General features: G+C 40.9%; 1 protein-coding gene across 8 annotated transcripts in view; it reads left to right on the top strand.

The window, feature by feature from the left end:
- The window catches only part of DYRK1A (dual specificity tyrosine phosphorylation regulated kinase 1A), a 138168-nt gene that overhangs the window by 103626 nt on the left and 6733 nt on the right, over nt 1-27809 (top strand). For 4 of the 8 annotated variants that reach the window (XM_080651785.1, XM_080651789.1, XM_080651786.1 and 1 more), the window contains 9 exons: nt 249-445; nt 6472-6564; nt 8383-8571; nt 12650-12797; nt 17459-17745; nt 18877-19023; nt 20977-21117; nt 24743-25049; nt 25792-25916. In XM_080651785.1, coding sequence (XP_080507911.1) covers nt 249-445; nt 6472-6564; nt 8383-8571; nt 12650-12797; nt 17459-17745; nt 18877-19023; nt 20977-21117; nt 24743-25049; nt 25792-25916 — 1634 coding nt within the window. Of the gene's footprint in view, nt 1-248; nt 446-6444; nt 6565-8382; nt 8572-12649; nt 12798-17458; nt 17746-18876; nt 19024-20976; nt 21118-24742; nt 25050-25791; nt 25917-27809 lie in introns of all 8 variants that reach the window. The other 4 variants (XM_080651783.1, XM_080651787.1, XM_080651788.1 and 1 more) reach the window with 1 other exon arrangement.

The raw sequence follows: 27809 nt of genomic DNA, 5'->3' as shown, positions 1-27809 counted from the left end.
AAAAAAAGAACTATTTAAGATTTTTCTCTTAATACAGATTTATAAGTATTCATTTGATCACTGTATTTTATACCTTTTAACATAAAGCTGTTGTGTTGAGTGACATATGGTTTGTAGTTTTAGAGGTTTTTAATGTCATTGAACACCCTAAAGTGCTCTTAATTTAAAGAAATATCAGATAGGTCCGAGGATACAAGCACCAGGCACTGAGTACATCCTGTAACCAAGCCTCCCTTGTCTTCTCACAGGAGGAGAGACTTCAGCATGCAAACCTTCATCTGTTCGGCTTGCACCGTCATTTTCATTCCATGCTGCTGGCCTTCAGATGGCTGGACAGATGCCCCATTCACATCAGTACAGTGACCGTCGCCAGCCAAACATAAGTGACCAGCAGGTTTCTGCCTTATCTTATTCTGACCAGATTCAGCAACCTCTAACTAACCAGGTAAGTTCATGACATATCAAAACAATTTGTTGGAATGGTAGTTTATTCCTTAAAATGGTAAATAGGCAAAATGCTCTAATGGTTTTCAGTTTTACATGTCAAGTGGAATTCTGGATTGACATAGTATGATGTTAAGAAGTTTGCATTTAAAGAGGGTTTTTTTCTTCTATTTCACTTAAAACACACTGAATGTAATCACATAATCTTATTCTATGACAGGGAAGGAAAAATATTTTCCTAAAGAATATTAAAGAAACAGCTTATTTTTTTGGTTTTGTTAATCCTCTCATGAGGATATTTTTTCCGTTTTTCAGAGAGAGTGAGGGGTAGGGGGAGAGAAACATTGATGTGTGAGAGACACAGTGACTGGTGGTGCCTCCTGTATGTGCCCCACCGAGGGTGGGGAGTGAACCCGTAACCCAGGTACTTGCCCTTGACCGGGAATCAAGCCCTGAACCCTTCAGTGCTCGGGCCGATGCTTTAACTACGGAGCAACTCTGGCCAGGGCCCAAAAGCTTATTTGTATGGAAAGGGTGGTTAAGTAAAAAATGTAAATTATAGGAGGACAAGTCAGAGTTCACTATAGCAAACTTAAAAAGCTGATTTTATGCTTTTACTAGAGGCCTGGTGCACAAAATTTGTGCACAGGTAGGGGCCCTCTGCCTGGCTGGCGATCGGGGCTGATCAGGGCCATCTTGCCCAGTCCCGATCCGGGGCCAGTGGCTGGGGAGGGACTGCAGGAGGGCTCCAGGGCGTGCCCAGCCCCATCTCGCCCAGTCCCAATCGGTCAGACCCCAGCAGCAAGCTAATCTGCCAGTCGGAGCATCTGCTTCCTTGTGGTCAGTGCACTTCATAGTGACTGATCATCGACCGCTCGGTCGGACACTTAGCATATTAGGCTTTTATATATATAGAGATAAGCTACTTTAGTATGCATATATTTATAAAAATAAGGACAAAACTTAAACAAAAATATGTAATGCAAATTAATCATGCTGTTCATTTTGATATTTAGACAGAGATTCAGTGTTTTTTCATAAACTACTTAGTGTAAAGAGAGTAAGTGTTGAAATCTCTGGATATACATACATACATATATGCACGTGTGTGTGTATTTTTTCATGTTTTCCTGAGTTACCTGCACCCATTACATTGATTTTGCTTTTGCTTTGGGGAGAAGTTTTGACTAGCTATAGTCTGGCAGTTCCTTTCCTCACGGGGATTGAGTCTGTGATGAGTCTGAAAATGGCTGTTTTTCCATGTATTTGGGAATTTGGTTTGCCACTGTTTTGTTTAGGTGTTTTAATATATCAAGTGAGGATAAAAAACTTAGAAAACTTCAAAGTATTTGTCACACTGGATTATTTCAAAGTAATGTGTTTGGCTACAGTTAAATAATGTCATTATTAGGGGACAACCTCGTATGTATTATAAGATTTTGTCACTAGTTGAGCTTGCTTTTTATTTATGAAATGTGCATGTGAGTAACATTCAGTTACGCAGTAATGTGAATTATGGCAGGACTTAAGAATTTTTTATGCAGTATGTTGAGAAGTTGGATGTTTGGAATTGGAGCAGTTTGTCAGAATGTTCAAGTTTGGAAAGGGATTAATTGTATACCAGAAGAAAATTCTCTGGCATCCAAAAAGTAGTAATAGCACCATGATTCAGCTGCATTGTACTTTTAATAAACACAGGAAAATACAGCTCGTTTTCCTCATGGCCCACAGTAGCCTGTCAGGCAGGATGCCTGTTTCTGTCTGTTTCACAGCTGATGGGACTGACTTCCTCAAGTGTGTAAGCACAGGACCCTGGGACCCGCCAGGTGCCTTTCCTCTCAGATACAGTGCTCTTTGAGTTCCAGCACCTGGCATTAGGAGGGCTAGGACAGACTGCAGTCCCTCCAAGTTATTTCATGGTTCTTGTAAGTAGGTAATTTAGCAAAGTACTTATTTTTAGTTATAACAAATATCTTGTGGATTATTTTAAAAGGAGATAATTCACTTAGTATTTTCATTTTAATCTGTAAAATACTTTTAAAGATTTATATAAGATTGTCTTAAGTATAATATTCATATTCAATATTTATAATATAAAATATTTAGTCCAATATATCTGCTAAACACCACAGATTTCTGAACCTAATAAGGCAGTCAGATAGAGGACATTTTTCCTAGAACTGAAGTGTAAACCACTAAAACTGGGTGCTGCTGTGGTATGTTCTACAAGTCATAAAACATGGGTTCAAGTTTTTATTGTATGAGCTGGTTGTATGCCTTGAGTCAGGTCACCTGGACCCTTCTATCTGTTACTCGAATGTAAGATTGGGACCTTGGACTAGGACACCCCCGCCCACACCACTCCTTTCTAGCTCTAAACTTCTATAATTTCATTATTTGATTCCATTTTTTCTTGTTAATCATTCTATCAGTATCTTTTAAATAAGATTTATTGTAAAATAAATTGAAAGGAGCTAACTTTAACATTTTATTTTTGGTAGTTAATGTTTCATACAAGTTTACACAGTTTTGTTCAGAAGATAAATTTAGGAAATGAGAAATGTAGTAAAGGCAAGTGTAGGAAAGTATGATTGGTGTTGGGAATGCTGAGCCTATGGGCTGTGTTAGGGTGCCTTTCAGAGTTAAACCAAACCAGTGCTCTGGATATGCGCTAAATGTGCTAGTCACCTTTATTAATGGCTCTCAAAATAGCAAGGAGGTAGAATATAGTGTTTCTAATTCTGCATTATATATGAAAACATGAAGTAATATAAATAAAATGGACGGAATAGACATTAAACTAAAAAAACAAAGTTTTATGTTCTGGAGCTTGTCCTATGGAGTCTTTTTAGGGAAAAAAAAAGTTGTTTTAGCTCTTGATACTGACCTAAGCGGGAGGTAGAAACTACTTTGCTGTGCTTTGTGGTGTGTGTCTTCACACAGAAAGGTGGGGAGATGTGAGCATTGGGGCGTGGCCTTTTCTGGGTCCCACGGCCAGATAGCTGAGGCAGCAGAAGGGTATCTCATCGCCTTCCCTTTCTGCAGGAGGACAGGGGGTGGGGGTGGGGGGGGACTGGCCGCCTTCAGCTTGCTGAGCTTTGGGTCTTCTGAGCACCATGGGCTTTCGGCGTGGAAGGGAGGAAAGGAGCTGCCCCGTTTCTGTATGTTCTCCCGACTTCGTGGCTGTTCGAAGCAGGAAGTGCAGACGGCATCACATAGGGCTGGCCTTGAGTCTTACATAAATTTGTACTGAGTATTTGGAGAAGTCATTTTCTAGTTCTGGATTCGTGCTGAAGTGGTGAAGTACAGTCTGGTCCGAAGGCTGATGTTTTTTGTAAACAGAATGCATCTGGTTTATATATACAAGTGCCCCTGAAATAATACCTTCTGCTGCCAGGCATCTAAGAAAAGTAAGGTATTTAGAATCAGCCAATTGATTTGGCCTTTCAGGCAGAGTCTGGCCCGTTGTGGAAGAGGTTAGCAGTATTTTGTGAATGCATGTTGAATGCAGAAAAACATCATTACTCAGTCAGCATTACATTCACACCCAAGTTGTGTTATGATTGTGTGATCTTGGTGTTTTGAGTGAGCATAATTTGTTCTGGAAAGATGTAGTCAGTGGTGTATGCTTTTTCCAGATGTTTAAAATACCAGTGGAATTATAAATGGGCAAGTAAAAAACTTATATTCACGATTTTGTACATAACTAATTTTAATAAATGCATATGCGTATTTTATTAGTATTTATTGTGCATGACAATTATTTTGCCCAACAAACAGCCTAAAAATGATTCAACCAAGAGGGTAGAATAGAGGCTAAAAGTGATAAGGGGTTCCTGGCATGAGCCCGGGATGAGGTGTGAAACGGCCTCCGCTCCTCTCCTCACCTGCATGCTGCCCTGGCTCCAGGACTTGGTCAAGCGATTTTACTCCAGAGGCTCAGGGTTCTCATTTGTAAATGATTTTGTGAAACCTCACAGTGAGGCTCTACTCCAATAGTCCGAGCAGGTTCTTGCCGATTAATTACCGGCATGAAAATAATGCCAGGGTCTTAAAAAATAAAAAGGAAATATGCTAAGGGAAATCTCTTACTACCTTAAATGTTTATAGCCTTCGTTCACATAAAAATAATTGACATGCTTATTACTGATACTGTCTATTCATTAAATTAAGTCTTCAAGGAGTAGTGTAAGAACCCGGGATGGCTAGTGGTGGTGACTATAGCTGTACCTATTATGTATATTTAGAAAAAGAAAACTGTGTATTAGAAAAATTAATCAGATTTTCTTATTCTTACTATCTTTTCAGATAAATAGATTACGAGTTTTTTTTTTTTTTTTTTCTCCTTAAACCTTATTTGGAACTTTAAGGGGAGGATCATGAGAAGAGATAATTATTAACAGTAATTCCATGAATTTATCAGCTGGATAACCACTTTTTAGAGTTTGAGTATCGGTGCAGAGGAAACTCACGTTAATGCTGGTTAAAGAGAAAGTGCACCTAGGTAACTGCTGTGATAACTCTCTTTTCATACCACCGGGATGGTGTTTTTTTCTGTCCTGTCCACTGTCACCTTACAACCTTCCTCCTCTGTTTTTCAGGCTTGCCTAATTATCCCAAGACTCCAGATACTTCTGGGAGGTCTTGCTTGGTATGAGGTAGTTACTGTCTCTCTGCCCCTCAAATTGACCTGAGTATCCTTTGAGAGGGGCTGCATTAGCAGCTTCTGACTCCATAAATGTCTGTAAGAGCTAGAGAGGAACCCCGGGAGAGCTAGTGGTGGCGACTATAGGTAACTTCATGTAATTAATTGGTTTTGAGGATCTATTGATTGCAAAAGGCCCGTTGGGAACCCAAGTGGGGCACGAACAGCAGGGTTAGGATGTGCTGGTTGCAGCGTTCCTGTGTAGCAGGAAACTCGTAGTTGAACTCTGACTGCCTATTGGATGATGAAAGAGATGTGGCTTACGATTGGGGATGGGAGGAGTGAATAGAGTATGGTTGAAATGAGGTTTTTAAAAGAAAGTTTCATTAGCTGTAAGGTGTCCTGTGGAACTTGTTTGTGGTCAGCACCTATCCTTCCTATCTAATAAAGAGGGGATATGCAAATTGACCATCACGCTGTCACAAAGATGGTGGCGCCCAGATTGGAGAGGGTACAGGCCGGGCTGAGGGACACCCCCCGCCCCCTGTGCATGAATTTCGTGCACCGGGCCTCTAGTTGTAATCATAAGTAAGGATATTGATAGGTATTATGACTCCATTTGTTTAGTCAAATATTTATTAAAAACCTACTGTGTGCCAGACACTCTTTGAGGCAAAGGGAATACAATATTGAACTTCTTGCCCTTATGGACGTTTCCCTTGTACTGGAAGGAAAAGGAGAAAAAAATGAAAACCTGTAGGTGTGTAATGTATAATCTGTCTGATGTGCTTTGGGGAGTCACAGAGCAGGGAAAGTGGGAAAGGGGGCAGGCAGGTGGAGGACATGTTGTTCCCAGCTGTGTTAAAGAAATGAGAGCAGATTTCAGCCTTACTTACAGGGCAGATGCTTGTCAGAGGGCAGAGTCTAGTTGTTGGGAGTTGTCCTTCTGCAGCACCAAGCCCAGTCCCCCTCCAAGGCCAGCCTCGTGGTGCCCACTGCGTCTTGAATGCGGCCAGGTTTTAGGAGTGATTCAGAAGATACTTTTCACTGGGCTAGTTGTATGCTGGAGAAGCCCTCTTGGGCAGCACTTTGAGCCTCTTAAACCAGGGGTGTCTCTGTCATCCCACTGTTAGGGAACAGGTGGAAGCCTTGGGTAGCTGGGCATTTATCTGCTAATTGCATTGATTCTTTCCAGTGGTTGTCTTCCGTGGAATCTGTTGAAAGAAATAACGGAGAGAACGTATAATCATCTAATGTAGATGCCTTTTTAAAAGATGCATATACACAGGATACAGAAGAGGGAATTCGTACCAGTACAGTAACGTTAAAGTGCTAGTCTTTTCTGTCTATTTAAGGTGATGCCTGATATTGTCATGTTACAGAGGCGGATGCCCCAAACCTTCCGTGACCCAGCAACTGCTCCGCTGAGAAAACTCTCTGTTGACTTGATCAAAACATACAAACATATTAATGAGGTAAGACTATTGATTTGTTATAACAGCATCTCTCTTGCAGTAGAAGAGGGGGGAAAGTTACTTTGTGACCTATTTAAACATACTAAACTTTTTTTTTTACCCCAGTGATTGTCATTTGGATGATTTTTGTGAAGACTGGTAAACTAATGATTTATAGACGATCTAATTATGTAAAAGAAAGAAGATATACTAACAAGGACTGCAAAAAAATTACTTGTGGATAGCTTCCCCTTTTTTCCCAGAGTTTTACCTAATAAATGCTGAGTTACCTTTTATAATAACTTCTCCAAAACAAGAAAGGGCAGCATGAGGGCACAGTGACCACTATAAAAGTCTGTTTCAGTCAGAATTTTGCTTAAATTTTTATGTATCTGTTTCTACTTTTGCTGTGGAGGTCAGGAAACTCTGAGCTATATTTAATAACGAGTTAACAGGCACTTGGCCTAGTGTATTTGATCTCTATTTCTGTGGTTTTAAGTTGTCTTTTTAAATTTTATGGGTTCTTTTAATTGTAAGACATCTAAAAGCCTTTTTGGGTGAAGTAGGTGGGATAAAAACATAGCCTTTCAAATCACTCATCTTCCAACTTGGCTCTTCGCCACCAAAAGTTATTTTTCTCGTGTCTTAGCCCTTTGACTTGATTGCCATTTGCTACTTAGCCTCACCTCTAGCTCCGTTATTAGCTATTGAGGGAGCTTTGGAGAAGAGCACACGCCTGGGCTTTCTTCCCTCTCCCTTTCACATGGAGCCTTATCCTACAGCTTAGAGCCACGTAGCTAAAAAGATGTTCCGATGCAGGAATAAATTTTACAGTCCTTTGATGCTGTTTAATGCCAATATTATTAAATTAGTGTGCCAAGATAAAATTAGAATGAATGCAGTGAGGAATATTTCTGAGTTGAATATTGCACACAGTTAATGTGTTATAAAAGATGTGGTGCCAAACTAGCTTTTGAATATTAAGAATAGCTGATAAATTGTTAATAATTTATCAATGTCAATTTATTAATATCTGATAAATTAAAAAGCCACTGTTAATCTGTTGTTAACAGTAACTTTGTGAAGCTTGTTTTTAAATGTGGTGAGTTTTTCTAATGCTATTCTGTGAAACCCTAATTTGTAATTTCCTTAAAGTTAGTTACCAGTTACTTGGACTGTTGCCTAGTTCACCTATTTTTTTTTTTATTTTTTATTGATCGTAGAAACTATTTTGTAAGAAAAACAGATAAAAGGAAAAACCCAATCTGTGATCAGCCTCCAGGTTTATGGCCTTTAGTATTGGGCGGGGGCGGGGTGAGGTGGGGAGACAGGATGTTTTTCATTAATGGTTACATTATTACAGGCTTAAAAATGGAGCATGTCTAGGAGGGCCTTTATATTAGTAAAACATCAGCTTATGTACATTGAAACTTTCATTTATACAATCCTTTGCCTTATGAAACTTCGACTGCTTGCCTGCCATAGGCACTCCAGCTGGTGGATGGAACTGCAGCCTGGGCATGTGCCCTGACTGGCAATAGAACCTGCGGCCCGTTGGTGCATGGGACGGTGCTCCACAAGCTGAGCCTCACTGGCCAGGGATCAACAGTGTAATTTTCACGTGAATTTTATTGTAGACCATTTTCCTTGGTTATGTATCAGTGTCATCCTATAATTCAAATAGCAACTACTGAAAATTTTTATTTTATCTTTTGTATTTGTTGTAAAGAATAAGAATTCATTAATTTCCTACAAATAGCAGATTTGTCTCTTGATATATGCTCCCCTAACCCACAATGTTTTAAGTTATACAATTAACACTGTATGTTTTCATTTCAGGTTTACTATGCAAAAAAGAAGCGAAGGCACCAACAGGGCCAGGGAGACGATTCTAGTCACAAGAAAGAGCGGAAGGTTTACAATGATGGTTATGACGACGATAACTATGATTACATTGTAAAAAACGGGGAAAAGTGGATGGATCGTTACGAAATTGATTCCTTAATAGGCAAAGGTTCCTTTGGACAGGTAAGTTAATGGAAAAGGCTGGATTTAATAAATTTCAATCTCTTAGTGAATGATGTTGTTATGCCCTTTCCTCAGTGGCATATTTTTCAATATTTGTAAATAGATCTAAACAATGGGTATGTATTTGGATTGTCATAGCTCTCTAAAGATAGTAAAATGTATCAGCTATCAAAATCCCTTTGGACCTTTTTTTCTTTATTTACTTTATACAGCTACCAAGTACTTACGTTACTAAGAGGTTGACTTTTATATATATAAGTATATATTTTTATTGATTTTAGAGAGGAACGGAGAGGGAGGGAGTGAGATAGTGTGATAGAAACATCAATGATGAGAGAGAAACATTGATCTGTTGCCTCTTGCTGGCCCCCTACTGGGGATATAGCCCAAAACCCAGGCATGTTCCCTGACCAGGAATCGAACCTTGACCTTCTGGTTCATAGGTCGATTCTTGCCAGTCGGCACCGAGAGGTTGATTTTAATCACGAATATGGGCCTGCAGTTCATATGGGCTTTGTGTAGTCTATGGCTGATTCTCCATTATGAATGCCAGAGGTAATTACCCCTGTCTGATAGTCCTCCTCCAGGAGCGAAGAGTTACTACTTTAGCTGCCCCAGCAGGAGCCCTCTCCCCTTTGGAAGCTCGGAAAGCCAGGGGCTGTGCCCTGGGTTTCTCTCAGCTCATCCTCTGACTCTCCCCGGCCTCTCCTCCTCCAGTCCTCACAGCATTCAGCATCGCTCAGACTGTGGTGGGTCAGTTGGATGCATTAAGAGGATCATTCAGGGAGCTTCTCTCAGGAACAGCAAGGAATTGGGGAACTCCAAGGAAGCTGTTTTTTTTCCCTTCGTTCCTGGCCTCTTTCTTTACCCATAACTCTCCTTTCCTCACCTGCCCGCCCAGCCCCAACACAAAGCACAAAAACCTCAATACAGTGGTCTCTTTCATCAGCTGTGTTCAGACCAGTAGCTAGCCAGCCTTCCTCCTTGCACTTTTAAAAAGCGTTTTCTGTGGCTGTGGCTCCCCCATCTCTTTGCACTGTAAATTCTATCTCACCGAGTCACAGAGCTCTTTTTTTGTTTGAGGTGCGATTTACTGTTAATCCCAGAATATTTGTCTTGCAACCTTTGTGCCATGAGTCAGTCATTAATTTGCAATCCAATTACTTCTTTTGACTTCTTAATGATGAGGATAAAAGGGGTCTCAAAATGACCCATCCTGAACTACCTTTTAAAATTTTATTTTGTTTGTTTTTTGTTTTTCTTTATGGAATCTGCATGGATTTACTTACCTGTTCCTACCTGTGGAGATAAAGTAACATACACCTCTTTTTAACCTGTGTGGAACAAATTCGTCACTTGTCAGTCTTACCATGCTTAGGACAAAGAGTATACTGTAGGGCGTTAGCAGCCACGGTGTAGACCCAGAAAACTCTGTGCTATTAAATAAGCTCGTAAGGAAACAGGAGCAAGATGGTTAGAGACCTCTGGAGCTTCGGTGTGGCTTTGCCAGGCCTTGATGTTCCATTTACATGTCTGCCCCTTCCATGATTTCAAGGAATTTTAGTGATTTTACAAAATGCAGGGGCTTTTCCCTTGATTTGTAACCTCGTTTTCTTCTTAGTCGGAGGTATTGCAGTGTGTGGGGAGTCCCTCTTTTATAAAAGTTCTAGAAGGCCCAGTGCATGAATTCGTGCACCAGTGGGGTCCCTCAGCCTGGCCTGCTTGATTGTGCTGAAACTGGCTCTGTGACATCCCCCGAGGGGTCCCGGATTGCAAGAGGGTGCAGGACAGACTGAGGAACCCCATTGGTGCACAATAGGGGCCAGGGAGGGACACAGGAGGTTGGCCAGCTGGAGAGGGACCGCGGGAGGGCTCCAGGGCATGTCCGGCCCGTCACGCTCAGTTCCGATCAGCCGGACCCCAGCAGCAAGCTAACCTACTGGTCAGAGCGTCTACCCCCTGGTGGTCAGTGCACATCATAGCTAGCGGTTGAGTGGCCTTAGCATATCATTAGCTATTATGCTTTGATTGGTTGAACGGATGACCAGACACTTAGCATATTAGACTTTTATTATGTAGGATTATTTGTTTTGTTAGAAACAGCTTCTGTTTCTCTCTCAAAGTTTCTTAAGGAAAGTTACTTCTGAAACCAGCTTTTGAGAGTGATTCTCAACACCTTTGATACAGGGATTGTTGTCTCCACCTTGAAAATTACACCAATGTGTAAGCAATTGCTATCAACAGGATTTTTTTACTTGTGTGATGTCCACCATGAAAATGATGGCCATGTAGCCTACTTTCTAAACTTCACTTTCCCTAAATACTCAGTCTCTGAGCTCAGAGTGATGTTTTCTTCCTCTTTCACTTTAATTTTCTTCTACTCTGATTCCTGTAAACTTGTGAAAATGTAGGCCTCTTTGACATAAAACTTCACGTCACCAGATCAGATTGATGCCTCTCTCATATGCTGTTGGTGTGCTCTGGTTCAGGACCTGCCACTCACCAGATAATGTCCTCCATTGATTCGGTTAGACTTTCTCTGAAGTCTCCGCCAGATCCTTGTTAAATAAGGGCTCCTTCACTTCTTTAGCCAATGGTTATCCTTATTGCATGTTGAAATTTCCCTGGGAAGCTTCGGGAGGAGGCGGGGGGAGGACTGATGCTTAGGCTCCACACCAATTAAATCAGAATCTGTGACTGGATTCTGGGCATTGGTGTTTTTAAAAACTACCTATTAAATGTGTAATTCAGGGTTAAAAACCATTGCTTTGGCATTTAGCAGTTAACTATTTGCTAAGTCAGTAAATACTTGGGCCCTGTTAATGGCCTTTGTCCTGCATTCTGTTGGGATAGAGGCACTGAACTGCAACTCCTGGTGCAGGCAGCTAGTCGGGTGTTTACAGGGGCAGCCTCGGCCTTAAAAGACAGTGGGTGGTGTTTTTCAGTATTGGGTGGAACTAGAGACACTGCACTTTTCATTCCACGTTTGATTTCAGCTGAGCCCTTTATACTCTGTCATTGACCATCTATTTATCCTGACTGATGTAAATCTTAGGACATACATTCCGTTCTCTTCTGTAATTCAGTGGTACTCAACCTACAGAGAGGAATCACTTGTAATTCTACCTGCACCCCCAGACTTTCTGAATGTGCAGGTTCTGTGTAATATTATAAATATAACTTATTTAATCAGTTATAGTTGCTATTCCTGATTGGTAGAGATAGTTTCTTTTATCTATATTGATTTCTTAATTTTTATGTAAATCTCTTTGTTAACATGAAACTCATTTTAAATGAGTAAATTTAAAATGAGAAGTGTGCATGGTGATTTAGTCATGAACACTCCTTATCTTAGCACTGATTCTCATTTTAAAACCATCAAAATTCTCTATGACATTTAGTATATAAAGGGATGGGCAAAAGTAGGTTTATAGTTATGAAACACAGTTTATTCTTGTATTAATTATTGTATTATTTTCCATACAAACAACTGTAAACCTCCTTTTGCCCACTCCTGTATTGTGGAACTTTCCTGGTAATTTATATTTGATTTTTTTAGTGTAAACTAATTTTTATTTTAAATACCTATGTTATCTATGAAAATCTAATTTAAAGTTAGAAATTTATCTACATTTTTCAGGTGACTTAGGACTTTTGATATATTTTACACTAATACTTAGGATTTAAACCAGGTTTTTTTTTTTTTCTCATTAAAAGAATATAACAGAATTGTCTTACAGTGTTACTTAATAAGAAAGATGAAAAACCAAAGCACTTGTTAAAATTAATAATTTACTTTTGAAGCAGGAAAATGGTTAATCAAATTTTGTAAAAATTATCTATTTTGTAGATAATTAGAAATACTATAAGGTTGCAAAAGAAATTCAATAGAAAAGATTGACTTAAAGTGATTGTAAAGTAGTAAATGAATGATATTGAATGGAAAGGAATAGGATCTCTTCTAAGTAGGAACGTCATGAAATGAGTTAGGTAAATGTACAATTAAGGTGAATTGTAACTACTGGGAAATTGTTGCCATTAGTGAACTAGAGAATTATTCCTCTTTCTTCTCTTTTAGGTTGTAAAGGCATATGATCGTGTGGAGCAAGAATGGGTTGCCATTAAAATAATAAAGAACAAGAAGGCTTTTCTGAATCAAGCCCAGATAGAAGTGCGGCTTCTTGAGCTCATGAACAAACATGACACGGAGATGAAATACTACATAGGTAAACAAGCAGCAGACAAAGCGGTGGCCTCAACCAGACCAGAAATTCGAGTTCATGGTTGTTTTCGTATGAAACTACGTTGATTTTATCTTCAACGTGATTGACTAAAAATTCAGCTGCTTGTTTCTGTTGGTGGGCATGGATTTATATAAGTTACCTCATCTGGCAGTAACATGCTAAGTTTTGGGGACTGTGCATTATAAATGGCATACAGTTTAGAAACAAATGAAAATAGTGACTTTGGAGGGTCAGGGGGAACTAAAAAGTCCCATTTTGTTTGCTTTAATCATGGACATTTATCCAGAAAATCTTCTTCCTGATAACTTGAACAATTTCTAGTAGAGATCAGAAGTGAAAAGTAAACTGGTATGTTTGTTCTTAATGGTTATGGAACCATTTTTAGTGTGGCTGAGTCGAGATCTTAGCTCCTTGGGCTGTTTATAAGTTTGGTAGCAGTAGAAGCTGTTGGACTTACTACAACAGAAAAGAGATAATAGCCACCATTTATTGAACTCCTATCATATTCTTGTGCTTTTCCTCCATCATTTATAATAATCATAGCAGTCCTGTAAGGAAAGTGGTAGAATCTTTATTCACAGATGGTTTGTATAAAGAGTAACGATACCCGAGGTCCCAGGGCCCTGGAGATAGGATGTGAACCTATCTCTGCCTAACTCCGCAGGCTGTGTTTGTTTCATTGTCAAATGGTGTTTTTCTTATGAAAACAAAATGAGGAGACAGAAGAATTAGGAAAATAGTGACGTCTAGGGCCGATTAGTATATGGGCAAAACATTTAATTATACATTCTTCAGTGCTCTTCTTAACCAAATCTAAGATGCCAGTGATTGTGAGATGCTAATGATTTATGTGCTACCAAGAAACAGGTGCTGCCCAGTATAAATATAAGATGCCATCAGTTTTATGATAGAGACCTTGGCATCAATTAATTGTACAAGTGCCTGTAGGTATATATCCATAGCAATTTAAATTCAGGAATGCTGGCTTTACTTGATAAACATGAGGTTAAATTCTACTTAGCAAGCTCCTTTTTAAGAAAATAAGGGAGGACATTATGGTGTTAATGGTTTTTTTAGTCCCCTGAATGTGGTTGAAACAAGAGAATGTATGTTAAAGGTATAATGTTCTGATACTCAGATTAGATTCCATTTATGAAACGCCCTTCACTCCCCATTGTACAATAAAAAGAGCTTATGCTATTACTTTTTCTTCCTTGGTTTCTTCTCTTTAGATACCAGATATAATTGATAGTAATAACATTAGTATTTAAAATCTTTTTTATTCATACTTTCTGAACATTCGCTCTTCACTATGATTATAACTTAGTATAAGTGAAGCCCATTTCCACTCCAGGGGCTTTAGAAGCACAAGAAGGACATCCTAAGGATGCTCGGCTTATAAAGTGGTCTCTGGGCACGCCTTCCTCCTTCTTCTCACTCTTGTGTGTTGTATTTTGAATGTTTGCTAAAGTTGAGAGAAAATGTTGATGTGTTACTGTAATATTTTAACCCTGCTTTATTGAAAGAAAACATGGCAGGCATATAGTAACTACTCAGTAAGTGTTAGCTACTCAGCTCTTACATAATAACAGCAATCATTTTTGTTTTTGGTAAACTGATGAATGATCATTAATTCTATAAGTCATTACAGATATTCTTTTGGATGAGTTTTTAAGTTCTTTTAGGAGGATTGTGAATGCAGTGTCACTAGAAATTGAGGTTCTAATATTGGAAGACCACAAATAAAGAACTTTAGAATTAGACGCAGACATACCAGCAGAGTTGATACCTTAAATTTAAGGTGTCTGAAAGTCCTATTGCTCTTTTATAATGTAAACTAGAGGCCCGGTGCATGAAATTTGTGCATGTGTGTGTGTGTGGGTTTCCTCAGCCCAGCCTGCACCCTCTCCAATCTGGGACTGCTTGGAGGATATCCGAATGCTGGGGCCTAAATCGGCAGTCAGACATCCCTCTTGCAATTCGGGACCTCTGGCTTCTAACTGCTTGCCTGCCGGCCTGCCTGATCGCCCCTAACCACTCTACCTGCCGGCCTGATCGCCCCTAACTACTCTACCTGCCGGCCTGATCACCCCTAACTGCTTCTGCTTGCCGGCCTGGCCGCCCCTTAACTGCCCCCCTGCCAGCCTGGTCACCCCCTAACTGCCTTCCCTGCCAGCCCAGTCGCCCCCTAACTGTCCGGAAGGAAGTCGGATGCCCGGAAGATGTCCAGTCGACCCGGTCTAATAGCATATCACCCTTTTATTAGTATAGATAATTTATTTATATTTTGAAGTGGTTGACCAATATCGTTTACTCAGATGATTTTATAGTCTTAAGTCTTTGAACTCTTAAAAACCTACTGCTTTACCATCTAGCATAATTTTTTACCTGGATTATTTAGTACCTGCCAGAGTCTGGTTAAAAGAAAATTCCATTTAGGTGTAGAACAAAGTCTTGCTAACCTATCTATTTTCCCTAAAGTTTAGTTTAAGAGACTAAACAGGTATACTTGAGTTTGAGCATTCTTTGACAGCATCTTTAGTGCTTAGCACATTGTTGATGCTCAGTGAGTGAAGACTGAGTAGGGAGGTCAAGTGGAGCTGAGTAGATTATTTTCTACTAGAGGCCTGGTGCACGAAATTCATGGGGGGGCGGGGTTCGCTTCCCTCAGCCCAGCCTGCCTCGCCAATCCAGGACCCCTTGGGGGATGTCTGACTGCCGGACATTCCTCTCACAATCCTGGACCCTTGGCTCCTAATCGCTCACCTGCCTGCCTGCCTGATCTCGCCTAACTGCCGCCCCTCCCCCCGCTGGTCTGGTCGCTCCTAACTGCCCCCCGCTGCTGGCCAGGTAGCCCCCAACTGCGCCCTCCCTCCCTGCTGGCCTGGTTGCCCCTAACTTCCCCCTACCCTCCCCCCCACCCCCGCTAGCCTGGTTGCCCCCAACTGCCCCCCTCTGCTGGCCTGGTCACCCCTTCCCCCCTCCCCCCTACCCCGCTGGCCTGGTCGCCCCACGCAGCCTGCTGTTCAGTCGTTTGGTCGTCCCTCACTAACCCCCCTGCCGGCCTGGTCACCCCACACAGCCTGCTTGTTCAGTCGTTTGGTCATCCCTCACTAACCCCCCTGCTGGCCTGGTCATAGGCAGCCATCTTGTGAAGGTGTGAGGGTTAGTTTGCATATTACCTCTTTATTATATAGGAGGATTAAAAGCATTCTAATCTCAGAGCTTCCTAGAGGGATTTTCATAATCGCATTGGAATTCTGACATCAGTTACCTTTGCATTCTTTTTGTAGCTACTGCTTACTCATATTAAAACTTTTGCATGGACCATTTCTTGGGTGTCTTATTGTCACACGAGCTGTGTTTTTAGTTTTAAACCCGTGAACTTCAGTGAATAAGAGCAGATGTTATACATTCTTATGTAACATTTAAGGATTCTTCTTATTTGCGGAGTGTTGATTTCTACTACAGACTCCTACAGAGTCATGTAGTATTCATATTGAGTTGTTTATTCTAATTTTAGATCATGTGTATCAGGAGTGATCTAAAAGCAGTGTTGTTACCAGGACAACTCAATGTGTCCCCTTCCTCAGGGACCAGACATTGAATACTGTCATAGTTACTCTTCTAGACAGATCTGTAGAGAAACCTGTTTTTATGATACAAAAGACCAAATTGAAGGTACCCTTGATAAATGGTGGTTTCATATCACTCCAGCTGAGTTATAGGTGCTCAGTTTGGTATATGTAAGAATATTTATAGTGAAGGGCAGCTTTTATTGAATGACCTCATTTGATGTGAAGTCAGTGTTAATACTTTAAGTACAATCTTTGAAACAACTTCATGAGTATGAAGCCTTTATAGACGGTCAACAGGGATAGCAAGTAATGTGTTCTCTACTCTTTCCCTATTCATAAGTCTACTTATAATTTCTTCTTGTAATTGAACTTTATTTTGAAGTTTTCCCAAACCTTCAGTGTTGCACAAGATGTCCCATGTACCAGTTTGATGAACATAATCAAATGCTTTATGAACTATGCCTTCTAATGCATGACTTTCAGACATTTGCTATATTTGCCTAAAAGAAAGAAAAATCTGTATTTTCCTTTGACTTGTTACAGAAAATTATTAGTGAAACCCTAAGTGTCAGCCAAGGAGGTTGTGTATATATGTCAAAGCCTTCCCAGAGAGGGCTGCCCAGGACAGCATCACCACAGACCTGAGGTCCTGGGGTGGCACTTAGACAAGTTGTGAGGCGGGTGGGGCACCAGGAGGTAAAAGGTGCCTTCTCTCCTGAGTGAGGGCAGTTACTGATGTGTTCTTAGGACTCTTCATCAAGTTGCTACTCATATTTTTAGACCTGAGTTGCCTTTTTTAAAAACAAGGCATTTTGGTGGTACTTCTTCCATTATATTACTTTCTGGCAGACAGTGCACCTGGTTAATTCAGCAGATGAACCATTTAGCTGTTTTTAACTGATTAAAGAATTTGCTGTTAGTGCAGAATGCTGATCTCCAAATTTTAACTTGATGTTCACTCTGCATTTGACATTGTAATGTTACAGATTATTTGAGAGTTCATGCATACATTATTCTCATTTTATTGGTCTATGTATAATTTAAATGGAAACTCTTCTCTTTCAGTGCATTTGAAACGCCACTTTATGTTTCGAAACCATCTCTGTTTAGTTTTTGAAATGCTGTCCTACAACCTCTATGACTTGTTGAGGAACACCAATTTTCGAGGTGTCTCTTTGAACCTAACACGAAAGTTTGCACAACAGATGTGCACTGCACTGCTTTTCCTCGCGACTCCAGAACTTAGTATCATTCACTGTGACCTAAAACCTGAGAATATCCTTCTGTGTAACCCCAAACGCAGTGCAATCAAGATTGTTGACTTCGGCAGTTCTTGTCAGTTGGGGCAGCGGGTAAGTACATTGCAGGAGTTGTGAGTTAAATAGAATCACGTAAAATAGTGGCAGTAGATATGTGAGATGTTAGTAATGTGTATGCAGTGCAGAGGTCATTACCGGAGGTAATTACTAGCTTGTGTCAGGTGGGAAATAGGTAATCTCAGTAGCAGGGAGTCTTCGGGGCCTACTGATGATGTTGGCGTATAAAAATGTGAAAACGTGTAGTTCTTCCTGGTCTCTTTGAATGAGGCTTTCTTTTCTGAGAGGCCTTGAGGTTGGGCTGACCTGCTCATGGGACATGAGATGAAGCTTGGAGACCTGGCTGTAGGTTTGGGTCGGAGCCACAGAAACACTGGTTAGAAACAACATCGCATTGCTGGCTGCCTGGTTTGAGTGTTCACATAGAAAGTGTACTTAGGAGGATTTTGTTTTCTGTCTTTTTTCATAAAACTTTCTTTGCTAATATTTCTAGATAGGAAATTACAATGGCTAAGTGAAGAGAAATTGGTCTGTGAAGACATTTCAGATTACTTCATTGAAAATAACCCACCTCAGTATTTTGTTTTCTAAGCAGTCTTAGATTGAGGTGGGAGGGGGACAGGGCAGAGAAGTGGTACACCAGAAACAACTCCTGATTGAATCTTTATGTGGCAATGTCTCCAGGATTCATCTGTGTTACTAGTATAGTACAGATGTCGGGATTGTCCATTACAGTGGACCTAAGTTAACCTAAAGAAGGTTAACTTTATAAATACAGTTTAGCTGTTAAATTAATGGTAACCCAAGTGCCAGCCATAGCAACAAAGAATAATTAATAGGAAAATAAATTATTCTCAATAATATTTACTTGTAATAAGGCATAATTATTTGTTTTAAGATGTCTCATTTTACCAGTTAGGATTGAACTAAATGAAAGGACTTGAATTGTGTATAGTTTGCATTTCACAGGCAGACTAGCCATTCCTGGGACATGTTTAGTTTTTTAAACAATATTCGTAGGCCGTTTTTGAAATCAGGAAATGGAACCCTAATTTAGGAGTTAGATAATTCTTTTTTTCGGTTAATATTAGATCAGTGCTGTTAATCCAATATTGGCTACAATTAAAACTTATTTTGTAATTAATGCTGTTTTGAAATATATTTCAGATATACCAGTATATTCAGAGTCGCTTTTACCGGTCTCCAGAGGTGCTACTGGGAATGCCTTACGACCTTGCTATCGACATGTGGTCCCTTGGGTGTATTTTGGTTGAAATGCACACTGGAGAACCTCTGTTCAGTGGAGCCAATGAGGTATATATATGGTGGATTGCTTTGAAAATTCTGTTTTCATAATGTGTTTTTGTTTTTAGTCTGACAGTGGAATCTGAAAGTTGGTTTTAGGAAAAGATGTCTATTTACCAATGTAATCATTCAAATATTAGGGTAGTTTTGAATTATATTATCAATTTTTTCAGTTATTATATAATGGTGAGGTGGGAAGTAAGAACTTTTAATCTGCTAGTAAAGGAGAACAATAAAAAATAAGAAAATGTTAAGTATCTTGGTATAAATTTTACAGATTTTAAGTATAATAACAGAAAATGATAACAAAGGCATGAGGGGGCGGTCATTTGGGGAAAAGGAGACGTATGTAATAATTTAAACAAACAAACAAAAGTCATGACCAGTAGGGTTGATGGATATTGAGTCTGAATAATTTAGGGTAAATTAGTATTAGAGGATTTTAGAGCTATAGACTCTAGTAATTTTTTAGTCCACGGGTTTCTGTGTTGTGTTTTAGAAGAGTTTTGAAGGTCAGAGGGCAGTACCTGGGAGGGCAAGGGAGAGGCCAAGCTCCCTCGCAGGCAGAGGAATTGGGCTGTCGTTAGTTTTAAAACTATTCACGAGATGGTTAAGGGGAAAGGGGGTCAAATATATGGCGATGGAGGATGATTTGACTTTGGGTGGGGTGCACACCATGGAATATACAGATCATGTATCATAGAAATGTACACTTGGAACCTGTATTTTTTATTAACCAATGTCACCCCAATAAATTTAATTTTAAAAATAATAATCTGCCTCCTTAAAAAAACCTGTGTTTTTTTATTTTTAAAGAAAAGTTAACCATTGCAGCTCTTGATCAGTCCATTCATTATGAATGAGAAAAGAAAGATCAGTGAGATTTAATGATCGGTACTGGGTTATACAGCTGTTAATCGGTAGAGCTACTGTTTGGCAGTAACTGCCACAGTGTGTGTCTCTTCTTGTTTTAATAGAAATAATATTGCTGTAAATTGGTATCTTTTCATGGGCTGGAACAGTATCAGTATCAGGGCCACCTGAAACCTGTGGCTTCCGTCTCACCCTTGGGAATGCCAGAGTCCTTGGACCCCTTCCTCCTCTGACGGCTGTCCTCCCCCCTGTGCCCTCCTAGCCTCCCCTCACCTTTCTCACCCAGCACGCAGCCTTGTCTGGTTCCTTGGAAGCAGGAGGCCCATCGCAGGGCCGCTGCAGTTGTTTGCCCTGTGCTGGCCGTGCTTCTTCCAGAAAGCACTCGGCTTCCTCCCGCACTGCCTTTGGGTGTGTGCTCGCCTGGCACCGTCTTCACGGCACCGTCTTCACGGCACCGTCTTCACGGTACCGTCTTCCTGGCACCGTATTTTCAGTTGTGCCGCCTTTCTCACTCCCCATCCCCTTTTCATTTTCCCCGAACTTCTTAATTGTCATCCGACAGGATATGCGTAGTATTCTCTTGTTGGCCGTCTTCCCCTGTAATACAACTTTCTGGTAGGGAGTTTGTCTGCTTGGTTTACTACTGTGTTCAACTGAGCGTGGGTTCTAGCATGTAGTGGACTCGTTATTTGAGTGAATCTGCACTTAGACAAGAGTTTATTAGATCCACACTGTATTAAGCCCCTGGAATTTTTGTGTGTGGTTATTTAACTAAAACTCTAAAAACGTAAACTTCTAACACTCCCTCCAATCCTTTTTCTACTTTGTATCCATGACCACCTGACATACCACAGGCTTATGTACTTATTTCTTTGTCTGCCCTTCCCCCTGAAATGTCGGGCTCCAGGGAGGGCAGGGACTTTTCTCTTTGGGTCATCATTGTATACTCATTGCCTAGGGAGTGCGTGGCGCACAGAAGATGCTCAACTTACCTAATTATAATTTATGAGTGAATGAACGAATTAATGAGCAGAAGTAGGATGTCTACCATAGAAATTACAGGTGTTTTTATTTTTATTTTTAATACAGGTAGATCAGATGAATAAAATAGTGGAAGTTCTGGGTATTCCACCTGCTCATATTCTTGATCAAGCACCAAAAGCAAGAAAGTTCTTTGAGAAGTTGCCAGATGGCACTTGGAACTTAAAGAAGACCAAAGATGGAAAACGGGTAAAGCAGGGACATATTCTTTTGAGCCTTTGTTATTTCTTTCTGGAGCGGTCTTTTAATAGCTCATTTTGTACTTACTTGAAATCAGTGTTAGAGTTAACAGTTTCAGTAACTTAGGTAAATAATGTTTTCAAAAGCTGTGTATAGTTTGACCTGAACTGTAGGGGCCAGTGCTTGCTTAATGGTCAGAGTTCTCTCTGAGGCTTCATTATGACAACTGGATGTCTGCCTCTGGACAGCTGGTCAGGCACCGGGCTGGTGTCAGCAGTAGAATCAGTACGTTTGCCCTCTGTTTCTCACCACTTGAGTTTGTAGTAAATTCACAGTTAATAGTACTGCAGCTGTGGACAGTGGCAGTCATAATTGCAGTAAGTGGATTTTTTTTTTTTTCGTTTTAGATGGAAGAAAAAGATTTTTTACTTAAGCAATGTGTGACAAGAATATGAACTGACTAGATGGTTCTTTGATTGGTTTTATATTCCTAGCTTGATGACATGCTTAGCAGGAATTTCACATCTCTAAAATCTTTAAAAGTGAAGTTTGAAACATTAGGTTTGTTTCAGTGATTTTTTTTATTTGAGAGCTTTTTTCAGATGCCTAAACTGTCTGTTTAATTAGAGCGATTTACCTTTTTGTTTTATATATCTGAAAATATTCGTGTATTTTGTAAGCTAGCTTGTTTTATTACAAAATGAATATAATTGTTAAACACGTGATTGTATATGATACATAACAGACACCTTGTGAGTGTAGTTTCGCCTTTCTAACATTTAAGAGATTTTATTTTTGCTTTAGTTTTTATGTTGCCCTTGCATTTTAGCGACGCTGCCACCATGTGCCATTCCCAGGGAACTGAAGATTATAGCTGGCTTTAACTCACCTTCATATCGCTATGGAGCCTTCACTTTTACTACCAAGTGACTTTTTTAGAGTATTTTAGACTATATATGTAATTGTACCTTTCACAACTGATTTTTAACTTCCTGCATTCTGCCTTCTTCTCTAAGATCCAGGCAGTGGGCTATCCAGCAGCTAATTAGGCCCACTCCCCATGAGGAAGGGATAGAAAGTACCAAGCGGACATCCCGAGTCCTCTTCCCTTTGATCACAGTGCCGTCAGCCACGGCCCTTTCCCACCGAACCCGAACCCAAACACAGCTGGGAATCCTCCTTAGCTTCACCAGCATCCAGGGCCGCCCTGACCAGTTGATTCTCGTTAGCATGAGGATGTGAAACCTGCTTTATGTTTTGTCTCTCTCTGCAGGCTACTGTTTCTTTCTCTATTTTGAAGTTGTCTTTTTTCCTTATGCTATTTTTGTTCTTTTTCTAAATAAAATGCTCATCCCATCCTATTTCCCAAATCTCTACTTTATGATACCACAGATAAGTCACTATGGGCTATCACCTGTCATTTCTTCCAAATTTGGGCTGTAATTATTATTACTTTTAATTATCTCCCTTCCTAAAATTAAAAGTACTTTAACCTATATTTAACTATCTTTTTATGAGATTTCCCATAGCCACAAGTAGCAACCAACTTAAGAAACTAAATTTTTAAAAGTATAAAGTGACTACTTCTCTTTGAACAGAAATAATTTTTGTTCAAAAAAATGACACAAACCAATCCCCCACAAATCCACAGCCTAATGGTTACATTATGAAGGATGTACAGGAATTTTAACCATAGGGGATTTTATTTTTACTTTTAATTTCTCATTATGTTTCATGAGCCCATTTTAGCTTCCTAGTAATAAAATCCATATCTACTATATATTTATTTTTCTTTGGTGGAGAAGGGGGATGAAGAATTAAGACTATAAATGATGCTGTTTTGTTAAAGTATAATTTTTATACAATTAGATGCATTTTAAGTGTTTTTGTTGTTGTTGAGTTTTAATCTTTATATACTTAGAGGCCTGGTGCACAAAATTTGTGCACTGGGGGTGGGGGGCCGCTCAGCCTGGCCTGTGCCCTCTCGCAGTCCGGAGCCCTTGGGGGATGCCCTACTGCTGGCTTATTCCCACTTCCCATGAGGAGTGGGCCTAAGCCATCAGTCGGACATCCTCAGTGCTGCCAAGGAGGCGGGAGAGGCTCCTGCCATTGCCGCTGCACTCGCCAGCCATGGTCCTGGCTTCTGGCTGAATGGTGCTCCCCCTGTGGGAGCACACTGACCACCAGGGGGCAGCTCCTGTGTTGTGCACCTGCCCCCTGGTGGTCAGCGTGCATCATAGCAACTGGTTGCTCTGCCATTCAGTCAATTTGCATATTAGCCTTTTATTATATAGGATAACATATCTACTACCTAAAACAAGATATACAAGGGTGGGCAAAAGTAGGTTTTCAGTTGTATTGTGACATCCCTTTGAGTTAATAAAGCTACATAATAATCATAACTTTTATGAATTTTTCCGTATGAACACCTGTAAGCCTACTTTTGCTCAGCCCTTTTTCCTACTGCCCCAGATGTTTTCCCATGACCCCTTTCTCTCATCTCACCCCTGCCTTCTGATTTCTGTCATCAAAGGTTAGTTTTGCCCATTCACAGGCAAAATTTTTATAACTGGAACGCCATAGTATTTAGTATTTTGTTTCTTTCACTTTACAAACACTGCTTTTGGAGATTCGCTCATATTGTGTGTCTCAGGAGTTATTTTATTGCTTCCTAGTATTTCATTGAGTGGAAATACCGGAACATCTATATTTGCCTGTTGATGGGTGTTTGGTCTATTTCCAGTTTGGGATATTATAAATAAGGCTACTGGTAACATTCTTGTAAAAATCTTTTAAATAGATGTTTTCATTTTTGTGGGGTCACTACCTAGAAGTAGAATTATTGCCAAGTTGTAGGGAATATGTGCGTTTACCTTTGTAAGAAAACACTGAACAGTATGCTGGAGTTTTATCATTGCACATCCCTGTAGCGAGTGAGGGCTCCAGTTGCATGGGGGCTCTGCTTGCCTGACGTGGATTCTGGTCTCCACTGCCCACAGGGTGTTTAAGCGGTGCTGGTGGAGGCTGAGGGGTCTCTCTTCATTTTGCCCAACCAGCAGCCCGTCCTACCTTGTGCCTCAGGTCATCTGAGTTCATACTGCTGCTCTGCCTCAAGACTGAACAGTGCCCGGGGGTCCTGTCGGGGCTCCTGCCTCCCGGGTCCACGCTTCTCCCACCCCCAGGCCTGTTCACATGCAGCTGTTAGGAGTCAGTTCAGAGCTGGGCTGAATTCTCCTTCCCTGCTTCTCCGAGGAAGAGCTGTGCATGTTCTAGAATGTACTCAGTTCTGGTTTCCTTAGCCCTCGGCTCTCTGATAGATTTTTAAAAAGCAGTGCTTTTTGTGGCTTACCTGCCAGGCTTGTTTTTGCTTTTAGAGCGAGAGCAGTGGTCTTCTGCAGATTTCTACATTGTAACTAGAAGCCAAAATCCAGTGATTTTATTTTTTGAAATTTTCTAACCACAGTGCATTTGGAATAATAACATGTGAGAAACCATTAGAGGACTTAACTGTAAATCTGAAGAGTTTTCAATAAAGGCCTCAATCTGTAATATATTTTAGCATTTTTGAAAGTAAGTAGACTTTTACATATCCCATCAAACGGAGAGAAAGCCTTTTTATCTTTCTTCCCTTCAGGAGTACAAACCACCAGCAACCCGCAAACTTCACAATATTCTTGGAGTGGAAACAGGAGGACCTGGTGGGCGCCGTGCCGGGGAGTCGGGCCATACGGTAGCTGACTACTTGAAGTTCAAAGACCTCATTTTAAGGATGCTTGATTATGACCCCAAAACGCGGATCCAGCCGTACTACGCCCTGCAGCACAGCTTTTTCAAGAAAACGGCTGATGAAGGGACCAACACAAGTAACAGCGTGTCCACGAGCCCTGCGATGGAGCAGTCCCAGTCCTCGGGCACCACCTCCAGCACCTCGTCCAGCTCAGGTCTGTCCTCGGCTCTGTCCCCGGCTCTGTCCTCTGCTCTGTCCTCGGCTCTGTCCTCGGCTCTGTCCTCGGCTCTGTCCCCAGCTCTGTCCTCGGCTCTGTCCTCGGCTCTGTCCTCGGCTCTGTCCCCATCTCTGTCCTTGGCTCTGTCCTTGGCTCTGTCCTCTGCTCTGTCCTCGGCTCTGTCCCCGGGTCTGTCCTCGGCTCTGTCCCCAGCTCTGTCCTCGGCTCTGTCCTCGGCTCTGTCCTCGGGTCTGTCCTCGGCTCTGTCCTCGGCTCTGTCCTCGGCCCAGGTAGGGCTTCGGAACGTTTTCTGTCTCTGCCTGGGGGGTCTTTTAAAGTGTTCCCAGGCAGCTGTTCATGCGTGGGAGGGGTCATTTCCCCGAACTCTAGTCATGGCAGTTAGGAAAAATGTCACCTTCCCAGAGCCTCAGTGTTGCGTTACACATGTAATAAGTTCTGCTTGGTAGCTGGAAACAAAACTTCGTATTAACCAAAATTTTAAACTGTTTTTTAAATGGAAATACTTTGTCCACATGCTTAAACTTCCCCTCGTGAAACCATCTTGATCGGTTGTAGTTCAGGGTTGATGTGCAAGAACTGAATCAGGAATCCGGTGACTTCCTTTTAATGCAGATTTGTGTGTGTGACACACTTTTAGTTTTAACGTTACAGTTTTAGACGATAAATCTGAACAAAACTGACTTTACACTCACAGTTGTTTTGTGTTGCAATACTTCAGGTGGGTCATCGGGGACGAGCAACAGTGGGAGAGCCAGGTCGGACCCCACGCACCAGCATCGGCACAGCGGCGGGCACTTCTCAGCCGCCGTGCAGGCCATGGACTGTGAGACACACAGTCCCCAGGTGAGCTCTCCCGCCCTGGTGCAGTCTCCTGCCGCACTCAGGCCTAGTGGTATGGGTGCTGCGTGCCCGTAGAATGAATGTCATGATCTCTGAAGGTTCACAGCTTCCCCCATAAGGAGTTGTAACTGAAGACGCACATCCTTGCAGTCCCCCTTGTTTATAAAGAGTTAACATTTATGGGGTGCACACCAGCCATTGCGGAAAAGGTCTCTTGTTTTGCTTTTTGTTCTGTCTTTATCTCATTGGCTACAGCAACATTTTGAGCTTTATACAGTGAGGATTTTCATTTTACATTGGGAACTGAGACTTCCTGGATTAAATGACTCCCATCTTAATGACTGCACTCTACCCCAAGTGTGATTTATTTATTTTTTTTTTTTTGAAACACTGTTGAAAGGAACTTCTCTTTGGTTTTTTTAATATATTGTTATTGATCCCAGAGAGGGAGAGAGAGAGAAACATCAGTAAGAGAGAAGCAGTGATGGGCTGCCTCCTGCATGTCCCACACTGGGGATTGAGCCCACAACCCGGCATGTGCCCTGACCAGGAATTGGACCGTGACCTCCTGGTTCATAGGTTGACGCTCAACCACTTGGGCCACCGTTGTTGGGCCCCACCTGTGATCTCTCAGCACCAGTAGTCCTAGGTTCTGAATCAGTTTGTAGTTTGATTTCAACTCCACATTGTTTTGTATTCTTTTGGGGGTTTTGAGGGTTTTTTGCTTTGCTTTTTTTTCCTTTTAGGTTTTTAAATCTCTTGAAGAGAATCTCATTTAAGTAATAACTTTTTAAAAAAATTGAGGTGAAGCATATGGTGATGGTAGCATTGCTTTGTAAAATAGTAAGTTAATTCACTGAGCACTGCTGATAGGTACTTTGAAAGAGAGACCAGTGTGTCATTTGAGTGAAGTAACACTGAGGCTGTTGACTTTCAGTCCCCACTCTTGTGACTGGGCTCCCGAATGCCGTGGGAAGAGCACGCATGTCAGATACACGCTTGCTGCTGTTCATTAGCAGTGGCCAGCCCCTGCTGGGCCTCAAACCCTCTCTCACGTAGTTTTTGAATAGTTGATATAGTCACATGGTTAAAATAAGTAATATAAAAGGGGATTCAGTGAAGTCTTCCCTTTTATGTCCTGTAGACATCCAATTTCTAATTTATGTTATTGGGATTTTTTTTGACATATGCAAACATAAAATATATATGCATTTTCACCTAATTTTTGTGTATCATAATACAGTTTCACATCTTTTTCTTAACATGTTTTACATTTTTAATATATTTGTAGAGATATTTTAGGTAGCTTTTTCTTTAGAAAAAAAATAGTCACACAGTATTTTGTTGCTTAGATATTCCATAAGTCGCCTCTGCAGTCCTCTGTTAATGGACAGTTAGCTTTTTTTTTTTTTTTTTTTTTACCACTACAGGTTATGCTGTAATAAGTAACCTACACATGTCATCCCACACGTACGCAGTTTGTGATACAATTCCTGGGTGTGAAATTGCTGGGTCAGAGAGGAATGTGATTTTTAATTTGATAGCTGCTGCCAAATTGCCCTCTCTATAGTTTTGCCAGTTTCGTTTCCCATGAACAGAGTTTGGAGAAACAGTCCGTGTGATTGATTACCTTTGGATCAATCTGAAATGAAAAACGCTATTGAAGTATAGTTTTATTTTGCTTATTTCTTCTTATGAATTAATTTTAGTAGCTTCATAGTTTATGAACCATTAGTATTTTCTGAGGACTTTCTGCCTCTCTTTCTAGTGGATTGTTTTCAATTGTATTTTTGAATTTTGGTTCTCAGACCACTTTGTTGAGTGAATACTTAATGATCTGTGCCAGCTGCCGGGGTAGAGACAGGCTTTGCCTTCCTGGAGCTTATAGTGACACAG

Source organism: Plecotus auritus, assembly GCF_963455305.1.
Source record: "Plecotus auritus genome assembly, chromosome: 2".
NCBI lineage: Eukaryota > Metazoa > Chordata > Mammalia > Chiroptera > Vespertilionidae > Plecotus > Plecotus auritus.
This window is presented reverse-complemented; position numbering and strand designations above follow the sequence as displayed.